General features: G+C 46.7%; 1 protein-coding gene across 3 annotated transcripts in view; it reads right to left on the bottom strand.

The window, feature by feature from the left end:
* The window catches only part of jph2 (junctophilin 2), a 184,962-nt gene that overhangs the window by 113,233 nt on the left and 56,238 nt on the right, over positions 1-15,491 (bottom strand). For all 3 annotated transcript variants that reach the window (XM_072514811.1, XM_072514812.1, XM_072514810.1), the window contains one exon: positions 6,105-6,909. In XM_072514811.1, the coding sequence (XP_072370912.1) occupies positions 6,105-6,909 (805 nt within the window). The remainder of the gene's footprint in view (positions 1-6,104; positions 6,910-15,491) is intronic.

The raw sequence follows: 15,491 nt of genomic DNA, 5'->3' as shown, positions 1-15,491 counted from the left end.
AGATAAGCCGGCCCATCGATAGGTAGACCTCGATCGCGGGCCAAGCCACGATGGAGGGCCCCCCCCCTGGGGTCGGAACCCTCCCCTCCCCCCACCAGGCCGCCCCGCCGTAGGATGGACGGCGAGGTCCCGCCGGGCAGGACCACATACGAACGGCGCCGGCGGGACTCGGCCTATCTCGGCGGCCACTCAGCGCTTGCAGATGTTGGGATTCACCTAAATAATGCCTGGGGCCATCTCTGGAGTTCAGAATGGAGGCCGACTGCAACCTTGGACCCTGAACACCACAGCAGTGGGTGAGAGGTTTAGAATTTCCAGATGGGCCTGCCAGATTTGGTGTCCTTCCAGCTGTAGAATGGTCCCAGAGATCCATTTTCATTTTCAGGAGACCCACCTTCCTTTTTCAATAGTGGGTCAGTGACGTTCGGCACCTTCTCAATCGATCAAATAGAACGGCAGACTACATGCCATCAGGCCTGCCCTGCCATGGAATACTGTTATAACGACCAGGTGCATAATTAATTTGGTCAGGACTAGATGATTGGCGAGTTTTCCCACTGGTTCCACAGGCAAGATTCATTGGACTTGAGGTAAAGTATGCTGATCGGTGAGAAAGACCCCGCTATTTAATTGCACTTTGCCCTTCTTTTGGCCACGGGGAGATTCTCGCCCCCCCACCCCCCCCCCCCCCCCCCCCCCACCTGGCAAAGCGCCCCTCGGGCCCAGTCCCTGGCAGTACCAACCTGGGACCCAGGACACCATGGCAGTGTTAGCCGAGCATCCTGGCAGTGCCCAACACCATGGCAGTGAAACCTGGGAACTTTGCAATGCCATGGCGGCATGGCCAGGGTGCCCAGGTGGTACTGCCAAGGGTCCAGATGACAGGGGGAGTAGTGCCAGGGTGCCAGCCTGCCCTGTCTCTGGCCATCCAGGGGTCTCCAATGGCCTTAAAGACCCCCCCATTCCATTACGCCTGGTCCATGTTTGTGTGGGCCAGTATTAAACAGCGCCCTAATGCTTCTCCCAGGCAAGGCTGTTGAGTACTGGGCACCAGTTGAGTCCAGCAAACGTATATTTAAGTATGCTAATCTGAATCACATGCAGTGAGGGTGAGATTCAGATCGTGATGTCTTGCGAGGTTTAACGGTCTCATCCCGACACCAAGTTGGGTGAAACAAAGCCTCTGAATTGCACCGCTCTGGCCCCCAACGGGACTTATTCCTCAGATGGGAAAATTCTGCCCCTTGTTGGCAAATTTTTCATTTTGGGTGTGTTTGGTTAATTTGGTTGATGGTTCCCCCACATCAATGGTAACAACGGTAATGCCAAGAACAAGTACACAAACCCACCAAAGAGATAGGGAAGTGTGGGGAGAGGATTGATGCACTAGTTAGCTTTGGTTTTTAAGTTTCCATTGAATATTTACTTCCATAAGCACATTCATAAACTTTGCGATGAACAGCAGTTTAATAGAACATAGTTTTTTCACTTTTTGAACATTTTCCATTAATAAATAATCATTTATGTATTTAACATTGTTTTACTGATAAAGCTGAAAATTGCAGCAAAAATAAGCAGGTTTGGTACTTGTGTCCAAACCTCCATTTGTAATTATCCTGATTTAAAATAGCTGAAATTTACTAAAAGAAATCTGTTCTGCTATTATTCGAATCGTGCTATGATATCTTTTAAGTTTACCTAAGAGATCAGACAGGACCACCTGGGGCGGCACGGTGGCAAGCACTGTTGCCTCACAGCTCCAGGGTCCCGGATTCAAATCCGGCATCGGGTGACTGCCTGTGTGGAGTTTGCATTTTCTCCCAGTGTCTGCATGGATTTCCTCCGGATGCCCCGGTTACTCCCAAAGTCCAAAGATGTGCAGGTTAGGTGGATGGCTATGCTAAATTGCCCCATAGTGTCCAAAAGGTTAGGTGGGGTTACTGGGTTACGGGGATAGGGTGGAGGTATGGGTTTAAGTAGGGTGCTCTTTCCAGGGCCCAGTGCAGACGCGATGGCCTCCTTCTGCACTGTACATGCTATGATTCTATGTCAAGTCTCACTCAAAAGATGTATTGAAAAGAATGGGCAGGATTCTCCCCGACCCATGAACCGTCGGGCTGCCCGGAAGGTGCGTAATCATCCGCACCTTCAGGGGCAAGGTCGGCGCTGGCAGGGTTGGCGCCGCACCAACCGGCGCGGAAGGGGTTGCCAACCAGTGCCCAAGGGCCTCCGCTGGCCGGCGCGAATTGGCACATGCGCGGGAGCGACAGCGTGTGCTGGCATCATCCCAGTGCATGCGCAGGGGGGTTCGTCTCCGCACCGGCCATGGCGGAGGTCCACAGCAGACAGTGCGGAGGGAAAGAGTGCCCCCACGGCACAGGCCCGCCCGTGGATTGGTGGGCCCCGATCCCGGGCCAGGCCACCGTGGGGGCACCCCCCGGGACCAGATCCTCCCCCGCCTCCCCGAGGCCGCCCGCAAAGGAAGGTCCCGCAGGTAAGTACCAGGTCTAATTCACGCCGGAGTGACCGGCCTAAAACGGGCGGCCGCTCGGCCCATTGTGGACCGGAGAATCGCCGGGGTAGCCGCTGCCAGCAGCCGCCGACCGGCGCGGCAGATTCCCGCCCCTGCCAAAACCCCGGCGTCGGAGAATTCGGCAGCCGGCGCGGGCGGGATTCACGCCGCCCCCCAGCGATTCTCCGGTCCGGCGGGGGGTCAGAGAATCCCACCCAATATCTACTTCAGACCATCAGCTTTCAACAAAGCATGTATATTGGGGTATTGGCGGGATATTCCCAACAATTTCTCCACCAGGATTGGTATTGGGAGACATTGAAAATTTATGGCATAGACGGAGGCCAAAAAGCTTCTCTGCTAACTAAAGTTCTTTTTGCCTATTTTCTCACTCTTTTCTCTTTTTCTAAAGACACTAAAATAGGGTTGTGTGTTAATGGATAAAAAATGTTTCAACCAGTGCATTAAGGACTGTCATACTTATGTACCCAAACTGCATTAACTCTGCTAGTTTTAGGAAAAACAGTAATGTATCAATGTTAATGTGACCCTGTCCACCCCGCCTTATCTGTAACCCCATGACCTAACCTGCACATTCCTGGACACTAAGGGTTACTTTAACATGGTTAATCCACCTGACCCACACATCTTTGGACTGTGGGAGGAAACTAGAGGACCCGGAGGAAACCCATGCAGACACAGGGGGCGGGTTTCTCCCCTAGTCGGTGGGGCGGGCCATACCAGCGCCGAGGAGTGGCGTGAATCACTCCGCACCCTCAGAGGCTAGACCGGCACCGGCGGGTTTGGCGCCGTGCCAACCGACGCCGATTGGCCTCCGTCGGCAGGCGCGAGTTGGCGCATGCGCGGGAGCACCAGCGCGTACTGGCGTCATCCCAGCCCATGCGCAGGGAGGTTCTTCTCCCCGGCGGCCATGGCGGACCGTTACAGCGGCTGGCGCAGAGGGAAAGATTGCCCCCACGGCATAGGCCCGCCCGCGGATGGGTGGGCCCCGATCGCGGGCCAGGCCACCGCCGCCCCCCCCATCCGGGGCCAGATCCCCCCATGCCCCCCCCCCCCCCCCCCCCGCCCCCGAGGACTCCGCAGGCTGCCTGCAGAGTCAGGTCCCGCCGGTATGGACCTGGCGTGATTTACGCCGGCGGGACCAGCCAAAAACAGGCGGCCACTCGGCCCATCGCGGAGCGGAGAATCGCCGGGGGGGGGGGGGGGCTACTTCCAACAGTCCTCGACCGGCGCGACGAGATTTCCGCCCCCAGCAAAAAAACGGCGCCAGATAATCCGGCAGCCGGCATCGGGGCGGGATTCACGCCGCCTCCCGGCGATTCTCCGGCCCAACGGGGGGGGGGGGGGGGGTCAGGTCAGAGAATCCCGCCCAGGGTGTGTGTACAAATTTTGCACAGTCACCCAAGGAGTCAGTCACCCAAGGCCGGAACTGAACCCAGGTTCCTGGTACTGTGAGTCAGCTAACCACTGTGCCACCTTGTCGCACGCCCTCATTCAAGCATCATACCAACTCCCTACTCCACTGCACTAAAGTGAGACAAACTCAAGAATGTAGTCACTTAAACTTTTAACTTTGCACTGAGTGCTGTACAACCTTAGCTTGGGAACAATTAGCTTTACTTGAAAATGCTCAAGTGTTCTATTGGAGGTCCTGGAACTTTATAAGCTTGCTCCTCAAAGATGTAATAAAAGTGTCAGGTAAAATAGTGATGGTAAAATGTCAGTTTAGTTTATTCTAACTTTTCACTTTGAATTTGTTTTGGATTAATTTCCACGGTATCATTTTTGACATTTATTCTGCCGAAGGTACTCAGTATTTTGTCATGAGGAAGTGAGATTAGTCTGGTTAACACTTGCTATGATTTTCCTTCCTTCACGTTTGGCAAAAGTTTAGCTTCCATTTTGTGTCTCGGCTTGACAACAGTGAGACGGAAATTTAAGGAAATGAAAAACCTCATCAAAACTTTCTTTTGCACATCATGTTGGTGCTCCAACGTGTTGGTCTCAATATACTAATTTGGCAACCTTATTGACTGAATAATGTGATGTAATGTAATGCCATGGTGTCAAATAAACCAGAGCGAGGAGGAAAAAAAGCAAGAGATATTTATCAACACGAGATTCGGAAGATGTGAATGATGGTATGGAGAGCATTGAAAAGCTGAAAGAAAGCGATTGATAAATGGAAGACACAAGGGTGGAAGAACAAAACAACATATCATAACATTTATGAGAGAAAGCAGTGCCTCAGAGATGTGGAAGTGACAAAGACAGCCAAAAATGAAAAATGGTATTTAAGGGAAATGGATGTAGTAAAAGGGATGCACAAATTAGTTTAGTAAGAGAAAAGACAAATAACTGAGATACATCAAAGAAAGAAACAAGTTGATGAAAACAGACACAATTTAGGAATTTCAATAAAGGTGGAAAAATAAATAGAAGAGGCACAGAATATACAGGAGAGAAACAGAAAGGTGAAAAATACATATTCAGTGGACAGGGCAGGAAGTGCAAGTAGCTAGGCAAGAGAGGCAGCATTAGAGAGGGCCAGGCATATGACAGTGATAAAAATGCCACTTAAGAAGAAAGTTGACAAGCGATCCAATTCAATCCTGGAGAGATAAACCAAAATAAATAGCTAGACCAGAAAAGAAAATGGGTGGATGACAGGAATATCAATCATATTACAGAGAAGCAAAACAGAGAGACAAGACATAGCAGCAAGAAAGATGTGCAAAACATTACCTAGGGATACCACCCTGTTACCAACAACGCAAAGAAGAGGACAGAAACAGAAGGAATTAACTGAATGAAATTCCGACTAGTATCTGTGATTTAAGAGGTGGAGAATTTAGCAAGAAGGTGTGAAGTGGTAGAGGTAGTCAAATAACAAACACTGGAAATAGTTTAACCTAACCTGTCTCCAAACGTGTATCATCCTATTCTCACTCCATTCCCACCTGACACCACTTTAACAACTGGACCTTTTGCTTTAGGTGGCTGCCGAATCGTTAACAGATGCCAACTGGGGTCCTGTTAATTCATTAGAATCCCCATGTCATTTTAAATGCTGACTGAAGTGGGTACCTGCTGCCACATTTAAACAAATGTTTGGGAAGAACTCTGTTTAGTAGGTTTGCCTGGTCTCCACAAGTAACATTTGGGCTCTGCAACCCTAAGCACCCACACTTTGTACGCATGATATAATGCTGAACCTACCAAGGCCTACCTGAGCACTGACAATCCAAATGATACTGATTAAAAATAACTTCACTGGTGAATTTCTGACTACTTGTCATTATCATCCCAAACATTGGTACACCATAGCTGACCTGGAACATGTCACTTATTTCAGTAGCATTCTGCAGCATTACTGCTTGACTATTACTAATATCAATGGTTGGAAATACAATTTTCCCTCACCAAAATTGGAACCTTGGCAATCAAGAGTAGAAATTGATCTTGGGCAGTGGCACAAAATGGGTGGTTTCTTACTTAATTCAATGTCGCTCACTTTTCACCACCGTTCCAAGATGAATTTCTAAACCACAGGTTCTTCGGACTTGCTTACCTGGACAAGGCGATCTCTGACTTCTGCCGGGCTATAGCTGCTGCCCTCTGTGCCCCTTCCATGCTCCTTTCCACCTTTTCCCTCAGCTTGTTGGTCCTCAGGGGTATCAGGTGCTTCTTCTTGCCCTTCACCAGCACATTGTTCTTGTATTTTCCCTCTTCCTTATGGCCATCCGGGAAGGTGGTGCAGCCATAGCCATGCCTCACGTTGTCGTGCCACTCGCCCTCGTACTTGAGGCCACTTGACCTCTCGCTGACACCATATCCCGAGCGCTTGTCGTTCTTCCATTCGCCCATGTAACTCTCAGTAGTGGTGGCATCGATGTCAGACTCAATAGGTGGGAAGTCGTCACCGCTTTCGCCCAGGCTGACAGTGGAGTTGGCGTCACTGGCAGCTGAACTGAGACCGGCATCACTCCTGAGGAAGCTGAGCTTACTCTTTTGGCTGGACAGCGAGCTCCTGGACTCGCTCTTTCTCAGCTTACCCAGCAGTGAACCGCGCCTGAACAGACCCTTCTTCTTCGGCTTTTGCTCAGCATCACCAGCACTGTGAAGGCTCAGGGCGAAGCCACCACGGCTCGGCCCGATGGTTGAGGCAGAGGCGACGGCAGCAGAGGGGGTGGCCAAGGCCAGCGAGTCAGCCGGCGGCTCAAGTTGCAGTACGGTCCCATTACTGTGCTCGCTGCGAAGGGAGGTTAGCGAGGTCCGCAGCGGTGAGCGGATCAGGGTGGCCATCCCATAGGGAACACTCTGGCGCACTCCATATCCATGGCGCATCCCACCTGTAAACTGGCCCTGGTATGTACCTGAAAATGCAACCAGAAAATAAATACTCGTTAATTGTTAGCCACAATAATTTTCCCCATACGAGTGAAAATCACCTGAATAGATAACTCATGGCTGAGGGTGATGTCTGGTCATGTCCCTCATTGTTGGTTATGAATCCTTGCTTACTTAACACTTCAGAAGTGATTCACCATCTATGGAATAAGACACCCTCGGGAGCTATATAAGTGCAAGATTTTTCTTTAGCCCAACAGCAAAAAAGGACCTTTTAAAGTAAAGTCATCCTTCAGAATTCAGAATCTTTAATAGACCACACTTCAAAACACAGCTCTCCGTGTAGGATATGGAAGTAATGCAAAAGTGCATAACAAAGATTTACATGGTGAAATTCAATTGAACGGTTATGCTATCAGGAAATACTGAATGGCCTGGACACTCTGATCTCCAGAAAAGAGACAGCTGACTTAATAGAAGTATTTGAAATTAAAAGGGTTTGATATGGTCAATGTAGAGATAATGGCCAGGATTTTATGATTTTTTTGTCAAAGCATTGTCTCGGGTGGGAAAAGCAGAGAGCAGCCCACCAGCAACCTTGCCGGCTTTACCCACCAAATTTTTAACCACTTTGAAAAAGAAAAGAAGGGGCGGGACCCACAACATCATGCTGGATAAGCCTGCCCAACTAGCAACCTCGGTCCTGACAGATTGGAGTGTCCTTTTCAAAAGTCATCCCAATCTGAAAAAAAATATAAAACACCCCGCCCTCTCACGTTCTCTCCCCCCCCCCCCCCAGCTCCTCACCCAACGTACCTCCCCCAACCCCAAACCAATGGAAGCCATCTTCAGCACAGCCATGGCACAGGCATAACTCTCTCTCCCCGGGAGCTGCATTGTCGTCAGATCCCCATTTGTCAAAAGCCCACTGATGTGACATCAGGCTGGCAGGCTGGAGGGGCATCCTTATTGGCGCGGGGGGATATAATACAGTGGGGAATCTCACTAATGATTTTTAAATGTATGGTAATTGGTAATGATGTTTTCGATCTTTAATGGCAGGAGCACCATTGCATCATTGGCAGGAGGAAGAGACAAGGAAACGGGAAATATCACCCGCGTAAAAGCCATTTGGGGACTACCATTTGATTCCCCACCCCACTGGCATTCCTGCCACCGAAAACGAGGGTGAAGACCCACCCCCACCCCCTGCCAATGTTTCCAACTATGAGCCCAAAATTAGGGATCACAAATACAAGACACTCGCTTATAAATTAAGTAGGGAATTCAGGAGGAAAACTTTTAGTTTTATAAAATGTGGTTAGAACTCACTACCATATTGAGTAGAAGAGGCAAAGTATACAGATGTATGTAAGGGAAAACTAGATAGGTACATGAAAGAGAAGGAAATAGAAGATTATGTTTGGATAAGATTAAGTATTTTGACAGGATGCTTGTGTGAAGCATGATTGGTTGTGTCTCAAGACAATATAAAATAAGGGATACAAATCTAAAAGGGCTGCAGGAGTAGAAGGACAATGATGTGAATGTGCACAGGTCATTGAAGGTGACAGGACCGATGGAGAAAACAGTTAATAAAGTATATAGTATTCTGGGCTTTCTTAATAGGGAGATAGAGTGCAAGAGCAAGAAGGTTATGATTAACTTATGCAAAACAATAGTTAGACCTCAGCTAAAATATTGTGAGGAAAGCAAAAGTAGTTTTAAGGGATTTATATTTGTATCAGTAAATATTAAAAAGGTGGTTTAATTTAATGAGCAAAATTATTCGCCTCGCGCCACCGGTAGCGGTGATACCGATGAGTCAGAAAGCCCAGCCACATGAAGAAAATGGAATTGGCACCCATTTCCGATGCTCCGGCCCACTGCTGGCATTAGGATCAAGGTTTGCGCCCCCACCAGCGGGAGGATGCGAATGGGTCATTAAGGTCCATTTGCATCCACTTAGTGGGCCGGGCACCATATTCTCCACATCCGCATGATTCTCCGGTCCGTGGGCGAGATTTACTACTGGTCCTGACAAATATGGCCCTGACGCAGTGGACCTCACTGTAGGCCAAGCCAGTTCCCCCCAAAGTCCATCCAAGGGCCACCCTCCTCCTCACAATACACAACCTGCCCACCCCACCCGCACCAGATCCCCTCCTCAACCCCTCCACCAGAGACCTCCTAAATAAAGAGACCCCAAGACCCTCTAAATAAGGAAGCTGACACCCTGGTGGCAATACCAGTGCCCAGGTGGCATCAGAAGTGCCAGGGTACCACCCTGCCCAGGGGGCATGCACCTTGGGGCCTCCAATCCCCTGGGAGACCCCCAATGAGATCCATTCCATCCAGTCCTCATGAAGTCAAGTACCGAACTGTGCTAGCTGTAGGTCTTCAAGGCGAAGAGGATAATTAATTAATTAATCCATGTTCCCTGTGGAATGGATTTCCCCTTTCCTGTGTAAATTTAAATTCGGCAGCAAGGGAGATCCCCAGGCATCCAGCAGCAGGGATATCATTCAGCAGCCAATCACATTGAGGTGTTCTCACAGACAGAAAACCCCAGAAGTACATGCACTGACTATTCTTCACTCATGTTACAGAGTTGAAAATAAATGATTGTGACATAAACATAGGATTAAGGTTAAATCATAAATATTTAAACCAAAAGCATTATTTTCAAGATTTGATTTTATCATAATGGAGAAATTTGATATTCCACAAATAAAATTCCACAAACAAAAAATGTGTTTTCAGTCAGCAAGACTGTTCAGCAGGAATTATAAACTTAGTATGCCATTAAAACCCAGATACACCTCACAAAAAGCTGTTAGATTTTTAAAAAAGGTTTATACAGTGAGCACAAAAGGCAGGTTCTCAGCAACTCAGTGATTTTTAATTAATGGCAGATAGGAACTTCAACCGTGCATCCCATGGAGAAGCATGGGATTACTGACAGCACCTGACTTTCTACGTTTTACGGTAGCAATGACAGTGAAATTGTCAGCATTCGCCATCATTATTCCTCTGAATCTAACAGCAACTTCTGGAATTTGGGTCTTTATAATTCTCAAGATTATGTTCTTATTGCAATTTAAGTGGTACAATAATCTAGTTAAGAAAAATTTATGTTGACTTGGTTAAAAATGGTACTTACATGTGAAGTTATTACAGAATAAAATAGATGAATAGAATAGAAAAAGCATTGAAAAAACAGATAAATTAGTTAATGTTAATAGCAATAAGTTTGATATCACATTTAACAGAATAAATGTCAATATAGCATTTACCATTTTAAAATAAATAAAGCATAGTATAGATACAATAATTTGAATTGTATCTGAATAAATTAGACATTTGATTGTTGCAATACAGAAAACTAGAAATCCTCTAATCCACCTGGAAGTACTGTGATCATCCAGACCTGTAATTAGAAGCAAATCTTTTGTTTTTATTACGCTTACTTTGACTCTCTGAAAAGGTAGCCCTTCTAAATTTAAGCATATAGATATTATCAATTATATAATTTGAAGGTGAAATACATGGGGGGTCCTGTCCGCCTGAAGGTTTAAATTGCAGGCAGTCAGATCAGGAAGGAAAACGGGTGATTCCATTTTAACGGCCCTGTCTGCTTTTCGCTAGATGGAGGGGGGGGGGGGGGGTGCAATTAAAATGGGGTCCTTATTATACTTATTAAGAAGAGTTAATTGTGATCATTCCCAACAGAGCCCCGATACAAACCTTACAATCTGTCCAATCATCAGTTTGATAAAGGTCAGGTTTTGTTTCAGACTTAGACAAGTCAAATATAAGACATAAATGTTGTAAAAAAAATAACTGTGACTTTTAGGTTGGACATTTGTCATAAATGACAAACTTAGCTAAAAAGTCTGTTTACCTTGGCTAATGCCTGAACAGTTATACCAATTGCAAAGGTAGAATAAGTTGTAAAATTTCAAAACACAATGATGATTCTAAAACAGTCAACTTAAGAATGGGGACAAAGACAGATCCTGATCATTGGCTGATGTATCCCTTTGTCATCAGAATGAATGCTTCATTTATGGAAGATCATTTGACAAACCTGAGTGGCAAAATGCCAAACAACTGGATGTTGATGATATTTATATTACAGCAGTCTAAGATTTTAATTGAATGTGACGTGTTGCCATTAAGCACAGAGCAAAAGTCTGGAGCCGACCCCTGCCTTTAGGTTAAAATACAGAAAGATTTGTTCGTAGCTTCACCATTGTCACAGGATAGGATATGCAAGAGCTCTTAACTTCTAGAGAAAGACCTGGTTTTGACAAAATGACACAGGTTAAATTGCAAACTCACTGAGGTAGAAATTGATTAGAGATAGTCAACACGGTTTTGTGAAGGGTAGGTCGTGCCTCACAAACCTTATTGAGTTCTTTGAGAAGGTGACCAAACAGGTGGATGAGGGTAAAGCAGTTGATGTGGTGTATGTGGATTTCAGTAAATCGTTTGATAAGGTTCCCCACGGTAGGCTACTGCAGAAAATACGGAGGCAAGGGATTCAGGGTGATTTAGCAGTTTGGATCAGAAATTGGCTAGCTGGAAGACAAAGGGTTGTGGTTGATGGGAAATGTTCAGACAGGAGTCCAGTTACTAGTGTTGTACCACAAGGATCTGTTTTGGGGCCACTGCTGTTTGTAATTTTTATAAATGACCTGGAGGAGGGCGTGGAAGGATGGGTGAGTAAATTTGCAGATGACACTAAAGTCGGTGGAGTTGTGGACAGTGCGGAAGGATGGTACAAGTTACAGAGGGACATAGATAAGCTGCACTGCTGGGCTGAGAGGTGGCAAATGGAGTTTAATGCAGAAAAGTGTGAGGTGATTCATTTTGGAAGGAATAACAGGAAGACAGAGTACTGGGCTAATGGTAAGATTCTTGGCAGTGTGGATGAGCAGAGATCTCGGTGTCCATGTACATAGATCCCCGAAAGTTGCCACCCAGGTTGAGAGGGTTGTTAATAAAGCGTACAGTGTGTTCGCTTTTATTGGTAGAGGGATTGAGTTTCGGAGCCATGAGGTCATGTTGTAGCTGTACAAAACTCTGATGCGGCCGCATTTGGAGTATTGTGTGCAATTCTGGTCGCCGCATTATTGGAAGGATGCGGAAGCATTGGAAAGGGTGCAGAGGAGATTTACCAGAATGTTGCCTGGTATGGAGGGAAAATCTTATGAGGAAAGGCTGAGGGACTTGAGGCTGTTTTTGTTAGAGAGAAGAAGGTTAAGAGGTGACTTAATTGAGGCATACAAGATGATCAGAGGATTGGATAGGGTGGACAGTGAGAGCCTTTTTCCTCAGATGGTGATGTCTAGCACGAGGGGACATAGCTTTAAATTGAGTGGAGATAGATATGACAGATGTCAGAGGTAGGTTCTTTACTCAGAGAGCAGTAACGGCATGGAATGCCCTGTCTGCAACAGTAGTGGACTCGCCAACACTAAGGGCATTCAAATGGTCATTGGATAGACATATGGATGATAAGGGAATAGTGTAGAATGGCTTTAGAATGGTTTCACAGGTCGGCGCAACATCGTGGGCCGAAGGGCCTGTACTGCGCTGTAATGTTCTATGTTCTAAATTTGTCTTGGACTGTAGTGCAAAATGGGTTGTATTACAATCAATGAAACCAAGTATCAGGTGGGTTATTAACTAATGGCTGATAATATATTATCCATTTTACCCCACCACCCAACACCAATTTCTACCCATCTTTTTTTTGGAAAGTGCAGTGGCGAAGCCAGAAAGGGCAGCACTGTAGCATAGTGGTTAGCACAGTTACTTCACAGCTCCAGATTCCCAGGTTTGATTCCCCGCTGAGTCACTGTTTGTGCAGAGTCTGCACGTTCTCCCTTTGTGTGCGTGGGTTTCCTCCGGATGCTCCGGTTTCCTCCCACAGCCCAAAGATGTGCAGGTTAGGTGGATTGGCCTTGCTAAATTGCCCTTAGTGTCCAAAAAGGTGAAGTGGGTTTACTGGGTTATGGAGATAGGGTGGAGGTGTGGGTTTGGGTAGGATGCTCTTTCCAAGGGCCGGTGGGCTGAATGACCTCCTTTAGCACAGTAAATTTTATGATACTTGTTTTGGATACTGTTGAGGGGAATTACCTCTTGCTAGAGGGGAGGGTTTAAACTAATATGGCAGGGAGATGGGAACATATGTAAGCATTAAGAGTACGGGGAATTAATAACAAGAGAAAAATACAGAAAGGAGAATAAGAAAAGTGATAGGCAGAGAAATCAAGGGCCTGTATGAGATAATAACGCTGTAATAAAATAGTACGGAAGGGACAGGGTACGTTAAAAGGACCAGCCTTAAGGTTTTGTACCTGAACGCATGGAGCATTGAAAATAAAATGGATGAATTAGATGTAAAGGGTTATGATAGTGTTGGATTACAGGGTCGTGGCTCCAAGGTGACCAAAGATGGGAACTAGACATTGAGGGCTATTCAGCGAATGGGAAACATTATTGAAAGAAAGGACAGCGGACAGGCAAAGGCTAGCATTCAAGAAACAAATAGGTGAACTCCAAAAGTTGGTTATTCCTATATGGCGCGTGAGTAGAAAGGGAACTGTGGCCCAACCATGACTTACAAGGGAAATTAGAGATAGTATTAGATTCAAAGAAGAGGCATACAAATTAGCAAGAAAAAGCAATAGATCTGAGGATTGGGAACAGTTCAAAATTCAGCAAAGGCAGACCAAGGGATTAATTAAGGGGAAAATACAATTTAAAAGCAAACTAGCAGGAACATAAAAACTGACTGTAAAAGTTTCTATAGTTATGTAAAGAGAAACAGATTAATAAAAACTAATGTAGGCTCCTTACAGTCAGAAACATAACAGGAAACAAAGAAATGGCTGAGGAGCAACTCCCTTCCTGGTACAGGGATGACAAGTATTATGTTGTCTTCGCAACTCAATTCATCCTTTCATCTCCTCAGAAACTGACTCACAGGACCAACCTCTTCGAACATAATATGTAGGAGCAGAAATGGGCCATTCAGCCCAGTATATCTGCTCCACCATTCAATGAGATCATGGCTGATCTGATATAATCCTTGGGTGGGATTCTCCAATAATGCCCGTGAAAAAATACAGGCGAATCACTCCGGACTTTCCTGAAGAAAGTACGGAGCCATTCTCCTAACTGGAGGGGGCTAGCAGGGCCCCAGCGTAGTCTTTGCAGCTCCGGCTGCCGATATAGGGCCCTACAATACCGGTCGGGGGTCTGGCACGGCGTGGCAGATCCACACCACGGACTGGCACCAAGAAGATAGCCCCCCCCCCCCCCCCGAGTTCACGCGAGCCCGCGGATCGGTGGCCCCCGATCAGTAGCCTGGCCGTCCTGAAGGCACCCCCCCGGTGAACGAGCCCCCACCCCCCACTAGGGCGGCCACGGACTGAGTCCACAGCCGCCACGCCGAGTTCCCGACGGGTGGAACCATGAGAGAACCACGTTGTCGGGAACCCGGCGAGCTGCACTCGGTGAATAGCCACGTGGGCCTTTTTCAATAACCCGACCGGTGCTGCGTCGATCCCGCGGGCCCGTTTGCCGGCGATTCTCCGGGGACCAGAGAATCGTGGGAGTGGCATCGGACCTGATCTCGGGTTTGATGCCCATTCTCCGCCCCCACGCCGATCACAATTTCTGGTGGAGGTTCGAATAATCCCGCATCCTATCTGCCTTATCCCCGTGACTTTTGATTCTCTCACTGATTCAATATCTGTCTATCTCAGCCTTGAATGACCCACATTCTACAACTCTCTGTGGTAAAGAATTTCAGAGATTCATTACCCTCCGAGAGAAGAAATTCCACTTCATCTGTCTTAAATGGTCAACCCCTTACTCTGAAATTATGCCCTCTGGTCCTAAACTTTCCCACAAAAGAAAACAACCTTCCAACATCTACCCTGTCAAGAACCCTGAGCATCCTATGTCTCAATAAGGTCACGTCACATTTTTCTAAACTTCAATGAGTACAGGCCCAACCTACTTAACCTCTCCTCATAAGAAAATCCCTCCATACGGGGGATCAACCGAGTGAACCTTCTCCAGACTGCCTCCAATGCCAGTATATCTTTCCCTATATAAGGTGACCAAAACTGTCCACAGTATTCCAGGTGTGGTCTCTAACTAGTGCCTTGTACAGTTTTAGCAGGACTTTCCTATTTTTATACTCAATTCTCTTTGAAGTAAAGACCAACATTCCATTTGCCTTCCCTATTATATGTTGAACTTGCACACTAGTTTTTTTGTGATTTATGCATGAGGGCCTCTAAATCCCTCGGTGCTGCAGTTTTCTGCAGTCTTTCTTCATTTAAATAATATTCAGCTCCTGTATCCTTCCTAGCAAAGTGCGTAACTCCACATTTTTCCAACATTATATTCCATTTGCCAAGCTTTTGCCAACTCACCTCCCTCTGTAGACTCTTTGTATTATCCCACCTATTTTTGTGTTATCCACAAATTTGGCAATAGTGCATTTACTTCCCTCATCCAAGTCATTGATATACATTTCAAATAATTGTGGCCCCAGCATGGATCCATGTGGCATTCCACTAGT

Source organism: Scyliorhinus torazame, chromosome 8 (assembly GCF_047496885.1).
Source record: "Scyliorhinus torazame isolate Kashiwa2021f chromosome 8, sScyTor2.1, whole genome shotgun sequence".
NCBI classification, from domain to species: domain Eukaryota; kingdom Metazoa; phylum Chordata; class Chondrichthyes; order Carcharhiniformes; family Scyliorhinidae; genus Scyliorhinus; species Scyliorhinus torazame.
Note: the sequence above shows the minus strand (reverse complement) of the source record. Positions and strands in the feature narration are given on the sequence as shown.